Source organism: Nyctereutes procyonoides, unplaced genomic scaffold (genome assembly GCF_905146905.1).
Source record: "Nyctereutes procyonoides isolate TBG_1078 unplaced genomic scaffold, NYPRO_anot_genome, whole genome shotgun sequence".
Lineage (NCBI taxonomy): Eukaryota > Metazoa > Chordata > Mammalia > Carnivora > Canidae > Nyctereutes > Nyctereutes procyonoides.
The window spans coordinates 49896396-49915394 of record NW_026575125.1 but is presented as its reverse complement, the minus strand read 5'-3'; the positions used below and the strand labels follow the sequence as shown (position 1 = coordinate 49915394).

The window sequence follows — 18999 nt, the reverse complement described above, 5'->3', positions numbered from 1 at the left end:
AGAGCTACAGAGAGAGAGGCAGAGACATAGGCAGAGGGAGAAGCAGGGTCCCCACGGGGAGCCTGACACGGGGCTCAATCTCAGGACCAGGGATCATGACCCAACCCAAAGGCAGATGCTCAACCACTGAGCCACCCAGGTGCCCCAGGAAATCTATTAAAAAAGAAGAAAAAAACCTTCAAAAACTAGCAAAGGAGTTTAGCCAAGCTACAGGATACAAGATCACACATTTCTATATACTAGTAGAAATCAGTTGAAAATAGAAATTTAAGGGGCACCTCGGTGGCTCAGTTGGCTCTTGATTTTGATTCAGGTCATGATCTCAGGGTCCTGGGATCGAGCCCCATATCAGGCTCGCCTTGGGCATGAAGCCTGCTTAAGATTCTCTTTCTCCCTCTCTCTGAGCCCCTCCCTCCCTTCTAAAAAGAAAAAAATAAGAAAATAGAAATTTTAAGACAATGCTATTTAAATGCCCTCTCCAGAAATGAAAGATTTATGAATAAGTTTAACAAAACCTGTACAGCATCTGTAGGCTGAAAACTAAAGTACTAATGCATAAAATTAAAGACCTAAATAGTTAGAGACATACTGTGTTCATGGATTGGAAAATTCAATATAATAAAGATGTCATTTCTCCCTAAATTTATCTATAAATGTAACATAATTCAAATAAAAATCCCAGCAGGTATATTAGATAACACTTTTGCATAAATATTAAATTCCCCAAACTTGATAATAGCACTGTGGATGTGATGCAGGAAGAGAATGTCTTTGTTTTTAGAAAATATGTGCTTAGGTATTTAGGGGCAAAGGGTTATGATCTCTGCAATGTAGTTTCAAATACAAACACAGATGTATAGACATATTTAAAGATAAATTAAACATAGAATATTTTCAATAGGAAGATATAGGTGAAGGTTATATGGGATTTTATTAAAACATTCTTGCAAATTTTCTATCAATCTAAAGTTTTTTTCAAAATAAAAAATTTTTAAAACTCCCACCAGGAGGTTATGTAGACATAGGCAAGTTGATTCTAAAACTTATATAGAAAAACAAAGGAATTACAATAACTAAAAAAGTTTTGAAAAAGAATAAAATTGGAGGAATCACACTATCTGACCTTAAGAATTGGCATACAACTACAGTAATCAAGACAGTGATGTATTAGCAAGGGATAGATCAATGGAACAGAAAAAAGAGTCCAGAAATAGACCTACACAAATATGACCAATTGATTTTTTTATATTGACATAAAATCAGTGTATAACATTGTATAAGTTTCAAGGTATAACATTATAATTCACCATTTGTATGCACTATAAAATGATCACCATCCTAAGTCTAGTTACCATCTATCACCATACAATTGAGCCCTTTCACCCACTTTGCCCACCTTCCAACCCCATTCCCCTCTGGTAACCACCAATCTTTATGAGTTTATTTTTGCTGTGTTTCTTTGTTTTGGTTTTTAGATTCTACATGTAAATGAAATCATATGGTATTTGTCTTTCACTGTTGGACTTCTTTCTTTTTTTTAATTTTATTTATTATAGTCACACAGAGAGAGAGAGAGGGGCAGAGACACAGGCAGAGGGAGAAGCAGGCTCCATGCACCGGGAGCCCAACGTGGGATTCGATCCAGGGTCTCCAGGATCGCGCTCTGGGCCAAAGGCAGGCGCCAAACCACTGCGCCACCCAGGGATCCCATGTTGGACTTATTTCACTTAGCATAATACCCTCTAGGTCCATCCATGTTGATGCAACTAGCAAGATTTCCTTCTTTCTATGGCTGAGTAGAATTCCATCATATATATATGCTGCATCATTATCCATTCATCTTTCCATAGACACTTACGTTGTTCCCATATCTTGGCTATTGTGAATATTGCTGCAACAAACATTGGGGGGTGCATATATCTTTTTTAATTACTGTTTCGTATTCTTCAAATAAATACCCAGGAGTGGAATAGCTGGATCATATGGTAGTTCTATTGTTAATATGAAGAATCCTCATACTGTTTGCTATAGTGGATCCACAAATTTACATTCTCACCAACAATGTACAAGTGTTTCCTTTTCTCCACATCTTCTCCAACATTTGTTATTTCTTGTCTTTTTGATAATAGCCATTTTAACATGTATGAGGTGGTTTCTCATCGTGGTTTTGATTTGCATTTCCCTGATGATTGGTGATGCTGACCATCTTTTCATGTATCTATTGGCCATCTGTATGTTTTCTTTGGAAAAATGTCTTTTCATATCCCCTGCTCCTATTTATATCAGGTTGTTGGTTTTTTGTTAAGTTGTATGACTTCTTTATATATTTTGAATATTAACCCCTTATATCAGATTTATGATTTGTAAATATCTTCTCCCATTCAGCAGGTTACCTTTTTGTTTTATGGATGGTTTTCTTAACTGTGCAGAAGATTTTTAACTTAACCTAGTCCCATTTGTTTATTTCTGCTTTTATTTCCCTTGTTTTCAGAGTCAGATAAAAAAAATTGCTAAGAACAATGTCAAGGAGCTTACTACCTATGTTTTTTTCTTCTGGGAATTTTATGGCTTCAGATCTTACATTCAAGTCCCTAATCCATTTTGAGTTAAGTTTTGGGTATGGCGTAAGGTCTAGTTTCATTCTTTTGCATGTGGCTGCCCAGTTTCCCTTACATTATTTATTGAAAAGACTTCCCCCTTCTCATTATATATTCTTGACTCTTCTGTCATAAATTAATTGATCATATTATGTGTGGGTTTATTTCTGAGCTCTCTATCCTCTTCCATTGATCTATATGTTTTTATGCCAATACAATACTGTCTTGGTTACTATAACTTTGTAGTATAGTCTGAAATTAGGAGTTCGATACCTCCAGCTTTATTCTACTGTCTCAGGATTGCTTTGACTATTTAAGATTTTTTGCAGTTCCATACAAATTTTAGAATTATTTGTTCTAATTCTGTGAAAAATGCCATTGGGATTTTGATAAAGATTGAATTGAATTTGCAGATTGCTTTGGGTAGTATGAACATTTTAACAATGTTAATTCTTCCAATCTATGAGTACAGACTATCTTTCCACTTATTTGTGTCTTCTTCAATTTCCTTTATCAGTGTCTCATAGTTTTCAGTGTACATGTCTTTCACTTCCTTGGATAAATTTATTCCTAGGAATTTTTTTTTGAAGCAGTTGTAAATGGGATTGTTTTCTTACTTTCTTTTTGTGATGGTTTGTTCTTGGTGTATAAAAATGCAACAGATTTCTGTATGTTGATTTTGTTTCCTGCAACTTTAGTGAATTCATTTATTGGTTCTAACAGCTTTTCGTGGTCTTTAGGGTTTTCTATGTATAGTATCATGTGAGCTGCAAATAGAGTTTTACATTCTCCTTTCTTTTTTTTTTAAAAAAAGAATATTTATTTATTTATTCAAGAGAGACACAGAGAGAGAGGGAGAGACATAGGCAGAGGGAGAGGCAGGATCCCCTCGGGGAGCCCGAAGTGGGACTCGATCCCAGGACAAAAGGCAGATGCTCAACCATTAAGCCACCCAGGCATCCCTACTTCTTTCTTTCTGATTTGGATCCCTTCCCTTTTATTTCTTTTTCTTGTCTAAGTGCTGTAGCTAGGACTTCCAATATTATGTTGAATAAAAGTGGTGAGAATGGGCATCTCTGTCTTTTTCCTGATCTTAGCAGCTTTCAGCTTTTCACTGTTGAATATTATGTTAACTGTGGGTTAGTCATATATGGCCTTTATTATATTGAGGTACATTCCCTCCATACTCACTTTGTTGAGAGTTTTTATTATAAATGAATGTTGAATTTTGTCAAGTCATTTTTCTGGATCTATTGAGATGACTGTGTGATCTTTATCCATTTTGTTAGTGTGATATATCATGTTGTTTGATTAGTGGATGCTAAACTAAACCATCCTTGCATCTCTGAAATAAATCCCACTTGATCATGGTATCTGATCCTTTAATGTATTGTTGAATTTGGTCTGCTAATATTTTGTTGAGGATTTTTGTGTCTTGTTCATTAGGGAAATTGGCCTGTAATTTTTTCCTTTTTCTTTTCTTTTTCTCTTTCTTTCTTTCTTTCTTTCTTTCTTTCTTTCTTTCTTTCTTCTCTTCTTTCTCTTTCTTTCTTTCTTCTTTCTCTCTTTCTACCTTCTTTCGTTCTTTTGTTCATTTGTTCATTCTTTTTGTAGTGTTCTTGTCTGGTTTGAGTGTCAGGTTAATTCTAGTTTCACAAAATGAGTTGGAAGTATTCTCTCTTCTTTAAATTTTTGGAAGACTTTCAGAAAGATAGGTATTAAATGTCCTGTGAATGTTTGGTAGAATTCACCAGCAAAGCCATCTGATCCTAGTTGTCTTTCTGTAATTGACTTCTAGTTTCATACCGTTGTGACTGGGAAAAATGCTTGATATGATTTTAATCTGTAAATTTATTGAGACCTGTTTCGTGGCCCAACATGATCTATCCTGGAGAATGTGAACTTGAGGAGAATGTGTATTCTGCTGCTTTGGGAAGTTATGTATATATCTATTAAGTCCATCTGGTCTCGTGTGTCATTTAAGGCTGTCTCCTTATTGCTTTTCTGTCAGGATGGTCTACCCATGATGTAAGCGAGGTATTAAAGCCCCCTACTGGGGCATCTGGTTGGTTAGGTTGGTTAGTTGGTTAGGTGACTGACTCTTGGTTTCAGCTCTGGGTGTGATTTCAGGGTCATGAGATTGAGCCCCACTTAACCGACTGAGCCACCCAAGCACCCTTATAAATATTTCTTTATCAATAGATTCTTAATTTAAATATGTTTAAATATTTTTAATAATTTTCAATCACTAAGACCTGGAGACAACATGTGCTGCTATATTCTGGAATGCCCTCTCAGGAACCTGCAGCCACAGCTGGCAGATCTCACTGGTACTGTGGGCCACTCCTGCAGCAGAGGTTGGTCACAGACAATTCAGGGCTGTCCTTACTGGGCCATCACAATCAGGCCACATTCCAGAGCTCCCCACTCTGCATATCAATCAGGTGTCATGACATTCTCTACTAGTGGCCTTTTAAAGACCTACCTACCTGTAGTATTCAGCAGGGCCAGGACCCCCATTTTAGAAATGGGAATTCAGATGACCTATGAAATGCAATTAATTCCCAGGACAACTATGGTGATCCAAAAACCCAGGGTTAGGCAGAATGGATATATTCTTATTCAAAAAAAGGTAACAAAGACAGTGGTTGTGGTGGCAGAATACACTTGTATGCATCTCAAGTCAAGCTCCAGCTGTTCCAGGCCCCGTCGCTGGGCTTTGATCTTTTGTAATACTTTAAAAAATACTCCATGCAGTGTGCTGAGCAGCTGAAGTACTTCTCATTTATTTGCTCTTAACAGAAAAAAAAATCTTTTAACTTCATATTAGCTTTTTAAGAGGTTAATCTGCTACCTTTATTATACATTTGCACTTATCAGTACATTTTTATGTTTGTATGTCTTCATGTTCCTAGTGCCTTTCTTTTCAGCTTAAAGAAATCCCTTTAACATTTCTTGTAAGGCCAGTTTAGTAGTGATCAAATCTTTTAATTTTGCTTGTGTAAAAAACTCTCTATCGCTCCTTTAAATCTGAATGATAACCTTGCCAGGTAGAGTTTTCTTGGTTGGATGTTTCTTCCTTTCAGCACTTTGGTTTCTTTTATTTACTTTTCTCTTTTCACTGAAGAATAATTAACATTCAGTGTTACATTAGTTTCAGGTGTACAATAGAATGATTCAACAATTCTATACATTATCATCAAGATAAATGTATTCTTGATCCTTTTTTTAAAAAATTCTTGATCCTTTTTATCTATTTCACCCCACTCCCTGCCCATCTCCCCTCTGGCAACCACCATTTTTTCTCTGTATTTAAGAGTCTCTTTTTTATTGGTATCTTTTTGCTTGTTTGTTCATTTGTTTTGTTTCTTAAATTCCACATATGAGTGAGATTATATATTTGTCTTTCTCTGACTAACTTATTTCTCTTAGCACTATACCTTCCAGGTCCAGCTATGTTACAAATGGCAAGATCATGTATATATACACATATACATATAACATCTTCTTTATCCATTCATCTATGGATAGACACTTGGGTTACTTCTATTATCTTGCCTATTGTAAATAATGCTGCGGTAAACATAGGAGTGTATATATCTTTTCAAATTAGTGTTTCTCATTTTTTTGGGGGGGGTAAATGCCTAGTGGTGGAATTACTGATCATATGGTAATTTTATTTTTAATTTTCTTTTTAAAAAAGATTTTATTTATTTAATTGAGAGTGAGCAGAGCTAGAGAGAGAACACAAACGCTGGGGGGGAGTATGGCAGGACAGAGGGAGAAGGAGAAGCAGACTCCCCACTGAGCAGGGATCCTGATGCAGGGCTCAATCCCAGGACCCTGGGATCATGACCTGAGCTGAAGACAGCCACTTAGCCAAGTGAGCCACCCAGTAGCCCCTCTGTTTAATTTTCTAAGAAACCTCCATGCTGTCTTCCACAGTGGCTGCACTAATTTGCATTCCCACCAACAGTGCACAAAGGTTCCTTTTTCTCTACATCTTTGCCAGCACTTTCTAATTCTTGTCTTCTGGATTCAAGACATTCTGACTGGTATAGGGTGATATTTCATTGCGGTTTTGATTTGCATTTCCCTGATTATTAGTGATGTTGAGCATCTGTTCATGTGTCTATTGGCCATCTGTATGTCTTCAGAAAGATGTCTGTTCATGTCCTCTGCTCATTTTTTTATTTGGGTTATTTTTTGGTACTATGTGAGTTTTTTATATATATTTTGGATATTAACTTCTTATCAGATACATCATTTGCAAACCTCTCATTCAGTAGATTGTCTTTTTGTTTTATTGATGGTTGATGGTTTCCTTTGCTGTGAAAAGATTTTTTATTTTGATGTAGTTCCAATAGTTTATTTTTGCTTTTGTTTCCCTAATATGGTGTATCCATGTCCATGTTCCCTGGGGGGTGCCTCTGTATCCTCAGCATGTATGACATGCAGAAGAAGACAGATCTAGAAAAATGTTTCTGTGACTCATGTCAGAGACATTGTTGCCTGTTCTCTTCTAGGACTTTGATGGTCATGTCTCACATTTAGGTCTTTAATCCATTTTGAGTTTATTTTTGTGTATGGTGTAAGAAAGTGGTCCAATTTCATTCTTTTGCATGTAGCTGTCTGGTTTTCCCAGAACCATTTGTTGATGAGACACTTTTCCTCCTTATATATTCTTGCCCCCTGTGTCATAGATTAACTGACCAAATAGACATAGATTTATTTCTGGGCTCTCTATCCTATTCCATTGATTTATGTGTCTATTTTTGTGTCAGAACAATACTGTTTTGATTACCACAGTGTTGTAGTATATCTGGGATTGTGATATCTCCAGCTTTTTTTCTTCTTTTAAAGATTACTTTGGCTATTCTGTCTGCTTTTAATATTCTCTCTTTATTTTTTGGCATTTGAATTATAATGTGTCTTGGTACACATCTCTTTGAGTTCATCTTATTTGGAACTCTGCTTCTTGAAGCTGTCTGTTTTCCTCCCTAGGTTATGGAATATTTCAGCCATTGTTTTCTCTAATAAGTTTTCTACTGCTTTCTCTTTCTCTTCTCCTTTTGGGACCCATTTAATACAAATGTTAGTCTGCTTGATATTGTCCCATCAATCCCTTAAGCTATATTCACTTATTTTCATTTTTTTCTCTTTGCTGCTTGATGTTAGTTCTTCTGCCCTGCGAAATTGACTGATCCTTTATTCTGCTTTACCTAGATTGCTATTGAACCCCTCTACTGTATTTTCCAGTTTAGATACTATATTCTCCAGCTGCATGACTTCTATTAGGTACTTTATTGTTTTCTATCTCATTGTTGAAGCTCTGTGTTTGTTCTTACTTCTCAAGTTCAGTGAACATCTTTATGGCCATTACTTTGAATTCTTTATCAGGTAGATTATCTCCATTTTTAAGGTTTCTTTTCCTGAGGTTTTTTCTTGTTCTTCCAGTTGGAACATATCCCTCTGTCTTCAATTTGCTTGACCCTCTATGATTGTTACTATGTAACAGCTATTTCTCCCAGTCTTGAAAGAGTGGCCTTGTGTAGGAGATTAAATTTATCATTTAGCTTTTCTCTACCTTTTGGTTGTTTCTCAGACCTTTGTAATTGTTTAAATAGCCTGAGTTGTTCTCCATAGATTCCATTTGTTGAGGGTATGCAACACCTGTTAGTGTTCAAGAGAGAGATATCTCAAACAGTTTAGTTTCAGGCTAATTATAAGCCAGATCCTCAGGCAACAGTTTTTAAGGTAGGTAAATATATACAGTCTTGGGAGTCTACAGTATAAATCCTGCTGACATCCAGACAAGAAGCTCTGGAGGTGTCCCCTGGGCAATAGTTGCAAAAATTGTGGCTTTAGACTTTAAGCTCCTTTCTGAGTGGTATTAGCCAGCTGTGGGGAGGACAAGGGAGGGCACTAATATGGTGTCTCCCTGTCCATATTCCCTGGGGGGTGCCTCTGTAGCCTCTGGATGTATGGCAAACCTAAAGCCTGTCTCTCAGGCTGAAGCTTCAGGACAAGGAAATAAAACTTCTTCACATGAAAAGTAGGGGTTTGTTTCAGTCTGCTGTTTGTGCAGTGCCTTGTGGGCAGTAGCCCGCCAAAGACTATCTCCCCAATTGATTTGGACTCATGGGACCCATAAATACATTCCCCCTGGCCACCAAAGCCAGGTACTCAAGAGGTATCCTTTGTATGGGCTGCATGTGCTTGTTGGCTACAGCTTGGTGGGCCACGACTATAGCACATGGGGGTGGGGCACTTGGCCAGCCCAGCTGCAGTGGGATAGCCTGCACTTGCAGTACATGGGGTGAGGGTGGCAGTCCTAGTGGAGCTAGCAGGCTAGGGATAGGGTGTGAAAAAGTCACCTGCTAGTGCCAATACCAACAGAGCAGAAGAACTAAAAAATGACACCCACAGGTGCCTCCATCTTTGAAGAGCATCCAAACAGGTTTCTGTTTCTCTAGCAGATGCTTTAAGATTAATAAATGAGTTTCTTTTATTTATTTATTTATTTATTTATTTATTTATTTATTTATTTTTTAATAAATGAGTTTCCAAGTGACTTTCAAATGATTGCTTTTGTGTTGGGTCCTAGGGCAAGTGGATCTGTGTACAAGCCCTTTTAAGCATGAATTTTCTATTTCCTAGTCCTATGGTTCTCCTTGAAGTAAACCCTGTTGGTTTTCAAGACCAGACACTTCTGGTGCAGTTCCCAAGGACTGGGAGGCCTGAAAGGAGGGACAAACTCCTCACTCCTCAGGGACGAGCTCCAGATTATGAGACACCCTCCCAAATGTGGGTTACTGTTCCTGAATGTGAGAGTTTCTTGCTAGACTATGTCTCCACCTCTCCTACTTATATCAATGTGGCTTTTTATCCTTTGTTGTGGAGGCTCTGCTCAGGTATCTTTCAGGGCCTTTTCAGAGGAAATTGTTCCTTGTGTAACTGTAGAGTTGCTGTGTTCATGGGAGAAGATGAGTTTAAGATCTTTCTATACCACATCTTGAACCCTCCTATGGCCAATGGATCTTTGAGAAAGATGCAAAAGCAATTCAATGGAAGAAGGGCAGACTTTTATTTTTTAAAAAGATTTTGTTTATTTATTTCAGGAAAGAGAACATGCACACAAGCAGGGGGAGGGGCAGAGGGAGGGGCAGAGGAGAAGAAGAAGCAGACTCCCCACTGAGCAGGGAGCCAAGACCTTGAGATCATGACCTGAGCTGAAGGTAGTCACTTAACCAACTTCAGGCACGGCTGAAGGGTAGTCTTTTAAACAAATGTTGGAACAACCAGATATCCATATGTAGTATATGAACCTTGGTCAAAACCTCACATCTTATTAAAATAATTAACTCAAAATGAATCACAGACATAAATGTAAAACACAAACTGTAAAACTTTTAGTAAAAAACTTAGAAGAAAACCTTTGTGACCTGAAGTGAGGTAAAAGGTTCTTAGATTTTTACATTAAAAGCACAATAAATAGGGCAGCCCAGGTGGCTCAGCGGTTTAGCGCCGCCTTCAGCCCAGGGCCTAATCCTGGAGACCCGGGATTGAGTCCCACATTTGGCTCCCTGCATGGAGCCTGCTTCTCCCTCTGCCTGTGTCTCTGCCTCTGTGTGTGTGTATCTCTCATGAATAAATAAATAAAATCTTTAATTAAAAAAAGCACAATATATAAAGGGAAAAAATAATAAATTTGACTTCATCAAAATTAGAAGCTTTTGCTCTAAGAAAGACCATGTTAAGAGACTGAAAAGATAGATACAGACTGGGAGAGAAAATGTTTGCAAATCACATATCCAACAAAGAACTTGTATCCAGAATGTATAAAGAACTCCTAAAACTCACCAGTAAGAAAACTCAAACGACCCAATTGAAAAATGAACCAAAGTGAAATAGATACCTCCCCAAAGAGGATACAGAAGGCAGATAAGCACATAGAAAGCTGTTAAGCATCATTAGATATTTGGGAAATTAAAATTAAAATTTGAGATGCCACACTACACATCTATTAGAATGGCTTGGCCATCTTCAATATAAACTAAATTAAGAGCCTGCCTTATGTGAACCTCTTCCTTGATAATCCACACTAAGATTTCTCACTTGAACACAGACAAATTTTTGGAAGCATCTCCTCGTGTCAAGGCCGTATTATCTAAGGGAGGGTCACATATACATATGCACAAAAGGCTGTTCTTTATCATTCTTGCCTCAGATAACGTTGCTTTCTGTCATAGAATTCCTTGTTCCATGAGATTTAGCTCTTCCACCTTTGGCCTCTGTTTCCCTTATCTCTTTGTTTTTTTAAAAAAAGATTTATTTACTTATTTATTCAGAGAGAGCAAGAGAGAGGCAGAGACACAGGCAGAGGGAGAAGCAGGCTCCACGCAGGGAGCCAGACGTGGGACTCAATCCCAGATCTCCAGGATCACACCCCGGGCTGCAGGCGGCGCTAAACCGCTGCGCCACAGGGGCTGTCCTCCCTTATCTCTTTAAATCACCCTTCTGTCACTGTGAGTGACACCAGTGACACTCAAACAGGCTGCATCTGGCAGGCTGGTCCTCAAAGGACATTTATGGTCTCCTGAGGTGTCACACCTGCAGTTCAAATAGATTCCACAAGGGGGATGGTGTTTATGGAAGTATAGCTCTTGGCTAGACTACCCTTAGAACTTGTGTATAACTGAAAGAGACCAGATATTAGGTACATAATCCATCTATGATTTTTAAATAGCATCTATTTAAAAATAACACAAATGCTGCCTAAACACTAATCATTTACGTTAACTCATTATTGAAAAGAGAAAACATTTATTTTTCAGTCAATCTGTAGATGTTTGCTAAATACCTACTGTGTGCAAGGCACTGTTCTAAATACTGGGGATACAAACTAAATTTATTTGGAGCAAGATATAAAATAAATTATACATTTAGACTACCTTTAATTAATAATGATTCTTGCTGAGTTTTGTTCTGAAGCTTACCTGGCAAATTTACTCTCATTTATGAGGGTCAGAGGTAGCAGGACGTTTATCAGTGGAAAGCTCCCTGTGAAATTCCTCCCACCACTATTTCCTATTTAATTAGCATGATTATAACAACCATCTCAGCTAGTTCTTGCAGAGAGAATTCAGCCGATCACTAAGGTTTCTTCTACTCCATAACATGATTTTTTAAAGAAAGGCCCATTCCATCTTTTTCCTGTTTTTTTTTTTTCATCTATGTCCAAAATGCAAGAAACAAACCTGCTGCTAAGTAACTCTTGAGTTTCTTCCCCTTCTTTGGAAATTTCATCTACCTAATGTGGTTACCTGGCCAAATAAGTCATTCCTTTAGCTGGGTCTTTTTTCATTCACAATATGTGTACTTAGCCCCTCTTTCCCATTAGTGCAGATTATTTTATTTTTTAAGATTTTATTTATTTATTTATGAGAGACACAGAAAGAAAGGCAAAGACATAGACAGAGGGAGAAGTAGGCTTCCTGCGGGAGCCCAATGTGGAACTCGATCAAAGGACCCCAGGATCAGGACCTGAGCCAAAGGCAGATGCTTAACCACTGAGCCACCCAGGTATCCCATGAATGTAGATTTTAAAATGGGATTTAATTCCCACTGCTGTGAGATGTATCATGTTTACATTTCAAAGTCTACTGTGACCCTTTGCTAACCGAAATAATATTCCCTTTTCTAGATTTTTGAGACATTCTGAATGTGACAAAACTGAACATAGGAAAGTGCTTTCTAAATATGTGTTTTCTTCTCAGCATCAGCCTGTATACGACAGGCAGCCCTCTTCACTAGTATGTACTGAAAGCAGTTCCACAAAGAAAGGAGGGTCAAGGGACACCTGGGTGGCTCAGTGGTTGAGCATCTGCCTTTGGCTCAGGTCATGATCCCGGGGTCCTAGGATCAATTCCCTCATCGGGCTCCCCGCAGGGAGCCTGCTTCTCCCTCTGCCTGTATCTCTGCCTCTCTCTGTGTGTCTCTTATGAATGAATGAATAAATAAATAAATAAAATCTCCAAAAAAGAAAGAAAAGAGGGTCAAGCTTTTAGAAAGGAATTCCTGAAGTCTCAGAAATGGGATGTCAGCCACTGGTTCAAGGTGCTGTTCTTGCCAAGCAGTGCTGCCATTTGACCCCAGCTGAGGGCCTGCTCTGATAATATCATGGTTATGTTGTTTCCTCAGTTAAGATCTCAGCCATCAAAAAGGGACCCAGGTCCAGGGACTCAGAGTACAGCCTGAACTACAGCAGAGCTGAAAGAGGTTGTGACGGGAAAGGGAGAGAAGGGTCTCGTATCAGCCTTGACCTGCTCCTTCTGTATAGAGTGGAGATGGCAGTTAGAGTTATATTAAACTTGAAAGAAATCAAAGGAAACTGATTTTGTTTCCCCTCAGGAGTGATTCCTGTTTTGCTTATACCCTACTTTCTGGTGTTCACTAAATTATGGATCTTGTCTGTGCTCACCTTAGGCTGGCTCGCCTATGATTGGAATACCCACAGTCAAGGTATGAGACAAGGGAAGTGTGATGGTCCCTGTCTGTGCAAAGGATGGAACCAAAGGGAGAGGGAAATGGAGGGAGAGAGTGGGAGAAGAAGAGGGAGAAAGGATAGGAAGGGGAAAGAAGGGGAAAGGGAAAGGAAAAGAGTTAGGAAGGTGGAGGGCTGGAAAGATGGAAAGAAGCAAATAGGTGTACAGGGAAGGAGACAGAGAGAGGAGAGCAAAGCTCAGCAAGGAAAAGAGATCTCATCTCTCCCAGGCTTCTGAGGAAGGATTAAGAGGTTTCAGGGCAGGTGCCCTCAGTTTTGGGACATTTACCCATCACTTTCCTGGCTGGCTCCAGGGAAGCAGGGGTCTCCTATATCTTCTTGGGGGTTGAACTCAGGGACAGTGCCTACAGCACTACGTTCTAGAGATATGGAAATGTGAAAAGGGGACTTCTTCTGTGACCTGAGGACTATAGGAAGAACCTTCTACCTCTGAGAGATGTTTGAGGGATTGTAGCTCATCTGCTCTTTCCTTCCCTTCTGTACCCACAGGTGGTAGGCGTTCAGCTTGGGTACGTAATTGGACCCTCTGGAAGTATTTTCAAAATTATTTCCCAATAAAGGTAACCACTCTTCCTTTTGGTGCTCTTGGTTCCTGTTGCCCAGACTTTCCCTCCCCACTCAGCGCCATGTTTTCAAAGGCTTTAGTGGCCAGCAGTGAAAGTCAAGTCCCAGAAGCATAATGCAGAGTAGGCATATAAGATAGATGGGCAGGTGGGGAGATGAATGGATAGCAGCCTTTCTTCACAGTGGCAAACTCTCTGAGCATCATAACCCCTGGCAATCCTCTGACAGTGATGACATCCCAATGAACAGAGATTTGGGGCTCCCCAAGGGAAACACAGGGTATCTGCTGGTATCTGGGTCCACATGTCCTCTCTTCCTTCTTCCTATCCACCACTCTGACTCAATCTCTCTCTAACAGCTGGTGAAGACTCATGACCTCCCTCCCAAACACAACTATATTATTGCCAATCACCCCCATGGGATTGTTTCTTATGGTGTGTTCATCAACTTTGCTACTGAGGCCACTGGCTTTGCTCGGATTTTTCCAGCCATCACTCCGTCCATAGGGACCTTGGAATGGATTTTCTGGATCCCCATTGTGCGAGACTACGTGATGTCAATGGGTGAGTATAAGAAATCATCCCATTCTCTGGCCTACCTCAGACCTCCAACCCCTGTAAGCACTGACAGTCCACATCTCATATCTTGATGGAAGAAGACTTAGTAAAAAATGAGTTCAGAACACACAAAGCCAGTAACAAGAGTATGTGGCCATGCATCAGGTTCTGTCTAAGATCTGGGAGGCAGGGTTTAGTTGGACAGTAGGGTAAGTTACAGGCGTTTAAAAGAATTGCCAAGAATCCTTTCAGAGGAGGAAGCAGAAGTCGAGTTCAGGATCAAAGCCAAAGTGTAAAACAGAAGGTTGGTGGTGGCTAGTGGCTAGTCCTGATCACTCCTGAGGGAGAGAACTCTGGACAGTTTCTAAAGCTGTAAGACTGGGGAGAGTGGATAGTATTGATCTAAGAGGCAGCAGGTAGAGGAATTCAATGTAATATCACAGATTCCCCACAAGACAAACAGCTGACCCTAAGGACCAACCTCAGGCTAGGGCTAACCCAGGATGCGGAGGTCAAAGACAGAAGAGTGGAAACAATAGTCAGGGGACAGAACTGTCTCCAGCATGAAGAGCCCAGAAGAACCCCTTTCCCAAATCTCAGGCACCAAGTTTGTTATGTCACTTGACTCTTTGGTTTCACAGGTGTGTGCCCAGTGAGTGGCTTGGCCTTGAAGTATTTGCTGACCCAGAAAGACTCAGGCAATGCTGTGGTTATTGTGGTGGGTGGAGCTGCTGAAGCCCTCTTGTGTCGACCGGGAGTCTCTACCATCTACCTTAAAGAACGTAAAGGTTTTGTGAAGTTGGCACTGAAGACAGGGTGGGTCCCCAGGTTCTGGTGCCCTATTGTCAGAGTGCCATAGGTACTCTGTAGCACCTCTCCAGAATGGCTCCCTCCTTTGGAAACCTGTTAGAGGGGGCTCTCTCTTTACTCTGATTGCTTCCCTCTGCTCCTTTGCACCGTCTTAATGGTGTTTGAGCCTCCAGATAACATTTGTAGGCATTTTTTTTACTTGAAGTTGGAGAAAGAACAATGGGAAAAGACTTTTATCTTCTGCCCATTAGTCTAGTAGGCTAGGGGTCAGGGGAAGTGGAGCTTTGCTTTCAACTCACTAACTGAGAGGTCCAGAGAACCTACCCAGGACAAGGAAGGCATTGGGCTGGGGGCTGGGGGAATTACAAAAATAAATAAGACATGGTTATTGCCCCCAAACAGCATATAATCTGGTTTGATAAATAGAATGCATTTGTTCAGCAGTTAGTGAACAACTACTGTGTGTCAGGCATAGTACTAGGCATTGGGGATATAAAAATAAATGAAACCTGATCCTTGCCTTTAAGAAACTGACAGTCCCATGGGAACAATAGATATGCACACATATAATTACAAAATATATCCAGAAGCCAACGACTTACATCTCAACTGTAACCCCCCTGGTTTAAATTAGCATCATCTCTCCCCTCATTATTACAGTCTCCTAACGCTCTGCCTGCTTCTTTCCCTGCCTTCCCCACATCCAAGAGTCTACTCTCAACTGTAGCCAGGATGACTTCATTAAATGTGAGATTGTGTCACTACTCCAAATGCTCCAATGGCTCCAATTTCACTCTGAGCAAAATCCAAAGTCTTTACAAGGGCCTGCAAAACCCTGAATAATCTAGTCCTAGTGCTATGGGAACAACAACTGATGGGAAAACTTTCACTCCAAGTAGAAGTTTCATGAGTGAGTGACATTTGAATTGTGAGCTAAAATATTAGTAGGAGTTGCCAGCCAGACCAAAAGGGAGAAAGGACTCAGGAAACCTACAACGTATCAGGCACTATGTGAGGCCCTAAAGATCCAAAGATGAATGACAGATTTCCCACCTTTGATCAGCTTGACAGACAACTAGGAAGTCAGATAGGTAAGAGGATGACTGTAATAACTGAATTAGAATAGTGTTAGTGCGGAGAAAGATGAGCACTAGATAAAGAGTACCTAATTCACATTGTGGGGGAGGGAATTGGAGGTAGTCAAAAAAGTTTTCTTCAAGAGATTGAAACTGGAGCTAAGCATTGAAGGGCAAAATAGAATTAGCCATGTGAAGACAGAAGGAAGGCATTTCTGGCAGAGGGAGCAGAATGTACAAAGAAGCATAGACAAGAAACAACTTGGCACGCTTAGTATGGCTAAGCAGATTGCAAGAAAGGGGTGGGGAGAGGAGAAGCTAGCACAAAAGCTAGAGCACAAAAGCCATGGCAAGCAGCATGATATAAAGTGAGGATCTCTGGAAGAGTTTTAAAGAGAGGAATGACAGGTCCAGATATGCAGTTAAGGAAGATCACTCTGGATACTGGGTGTAATAACGACAGTTAGATTGCTTAAGATTAGTTTCTTTCTATCATAAGACAAGGTGCAGCAGCTCCCCCCCCAAAGGGTTCAGTTAAAAGGGTGGGGCATGGCAAGAATGAAACAAAAGCTGAAGATGTTTGGGTACTTGGGTTCTTGTCCTATAATAGGGAGATTGGAAAGGTTTCACACCTTGGAGAGGATTTTGCTGGGGGGGAGCTCCCTGGAAGAGTTAATACTTCTCCTTTCTTTGCAGAGCATACCTTGTCCCTTCTTATTCCTTTGGAGAGAATGAGGTTCACAATCAAGAGACCTTCCCTGAGGGCACATGGATAAGGTTCTTCCAAAAAACCTTCCAGGCCACATTCAAAAAAATCCTGGGATTAAATTTCTGTACCTTCCATGGTCGGGGCCTCACTCGAGACTCCTGGGGCTTCCTTCCTTTCAATCGGCCCATTACCACTGTTGGTGAGCTTTCCAATACCTTTGGACCACCCTCGTTGTTGATTCACCCCACCCAGGTCATCCATCAGTCCAGGAGGCCTAGCAAACAGCTGGGATGGGCAATGGGAATTCCAGTAGGATTGGCTGAGGGCAGGGTGGGCAGGACAACTAAACAGTAAGAGTTGTGGCCATTTAATAGCTCCCACGAGACCATTTTTATTCACAAACATTCCTTCATCTCTCTTCTGAGCCTTCTTCTCATTCTCATCAGCATGCATGAGATAAGGTATTTGGAGAATGTGGGATGGAAAGGAGCTAGAGCAGCAGGAAAAAACAAAGGAAAGGGAGGGGACACAGATACTGAGTTTGATTGATTATGTGGCTCCCTCTGAAGGATGGGTAATTTGAGTTGGGGAGGGGAGGTTCTGATGCTTATCTCTTCTCCTTTCCCATAGTTGGGGAGCCCCTGCCAATCCCCAAGATTAAGAGGCCAAACAAGAAGACAGTGGACAAGTACCATGCACTCTACATCAGTGCCCTGCGCAAGCTGTTTGACCAGCACAAAGTTCAATATGGCCTTCCTGAGACCCAGGAGCTGACAATCATATAACAGGAGCTATATATCCCCCACTTTAGAAATCAGAGTCTTGGGATGCCTGGGTGGCTCAGCGGTTGGGCTTCTGCCTTCAGCCCAGGGTATGATCCTGGAGTCCCAGGATCAGGGTCCCGTATCGGGCTTCCTGCATGGAGCCTGCTTCTCCCTCTGCCTATGTCTCTGCCTCTCTCTCCCTGTATCTCTCATAAATAAAATCTTTTTTAAAAAGTAGAAGAAATCGGAGTCTTGTGAATCCACAAGTCTTTTTTTGTCCCCTGACTCCAACCAGCTCTCTGATCAAAGGAATGAGATGCCAAAGAGCACCAGGACTCCTTCCTCCCAAGCCTTAGCAGCACCATCAGTATGTAGATTTAGGCTTAGAAGACTTGTTGAGAATAGGAATGATTTGTTTCCTCCACCTCCTTACAATTTGGGAAATACAACAAGGTAAACCAGGGACCTGACCTGTAGTTCCTGATCCAAGTAGAAAGGATTCCCTCAGTTGTGACCCAGTTCTACACTGGCAAAAATTTTTACATGTAGTTATGCTGTCTCTTCTATAAATATAAAGGTCTACTCCTGAAACCAGTATTACACTATATGTTAACTAACTATAAATTAAATAAAATTTGGAGGCATTTGGGTGGCTCAGTTGATTAAGCATCTGCCTTCGGCTCAGGTCATGATCCCAGGATTCTGGGATCAAGCCCCTTGTCAGGCTCTCTGCTTGGCAGGGAGTCTGCTTCTCCCTCTACCTCCCCCTGCTTGTGCTTTCTCTCTCACTCTCTCTCTCTCAAATAAATAAAATTTAAAATAAATAAATAAAATTTTGAAAAAAAATAATAAAGGTCTAGATACATAAAACAGGCTTTGACTAGTTTCTTTTTTTGGGGGGGGGCTGGATACGTTATACTTTATTGATGGTACATGACATGGTAGGGCTCCCCAAGCCCCTTCCTTTCCTCAGGGGTTCTGGATGTAAATTGGAGGTCAGGAGATTCTCAGTATGTTGGGGGATTAAGTCGGGGCAGGGACTCCCCAGCAGCTGAGGGCCTCTCTCTTCCTCTTGTTCTTGCTGGGGCTGATGGTCCAGGAGGCCTTGGACCATGAGGCCCACCACCCGATTGCTGTAGCTGAATTCATTGTCATACCAGGAAATGAATGAGCTTGACGAAGTGGTCATTGAGGGAAATGTCAGCCCCGGCATTGAAGGTGGAAGAGTGGATGTCACTGTTGAAGTCACATGAGACAACCAGGTCCTCAGTGTAGTCCAGGATGTCCTTGAGGGGACCCTCCGATGCCTGCCTCACCACCTTCTTGATGTCGTCATATGACTAGTTTCTAATTAC

The 18999-nt window shown here is 40.6% G+C and overlaps 1 protein-coding gene across 6 annotated transcripts in view; it reads left to right on the top strand.

Annotated features, from left to right (window-relative positions):
* Positions 1-18443, top strand: part of DGAT2L6 (diacylglycerol O-acyltransferase 2 like 6) — a 36019-nt gene extending 17576 nt beyond the window's left edge. Inside the window, exons 2-7 of one of the 6 annotated variants that reach the window (XM_055338384.1) lie at positions 13086-13121; positions 13654-13673; positions 14087-14291; positions 14927-15101; positions 16868-17079; positions 17511-18443. In XM_055338384.1, the coding sequence (XP_055194359.1) occupies positions 13086-13121; positions 13654-13673; positions 14087-14291; positions 14927-15101; positions 16868-17079; positions 17511-17665 (803 nt within the window). In that variant the 3' untranslated portion in view covers positions 17666-18443. Of the gene's footprint in view, positions 1-13010; positions 13122-13653; positions 13725-14086; positions 14292-14926; positions 15102-16867; positions 17080-17510 lie in introns of all 6 variants that reach the window. The other 5 variants (XM_055338382.1, XM_055338381.1, XM_055338380.1 and 2 more) reach the window with 5 other exon arrangements.
* The last annotated feature ends 556 nt before the right edge of the window (positions 18444-18999 follow it).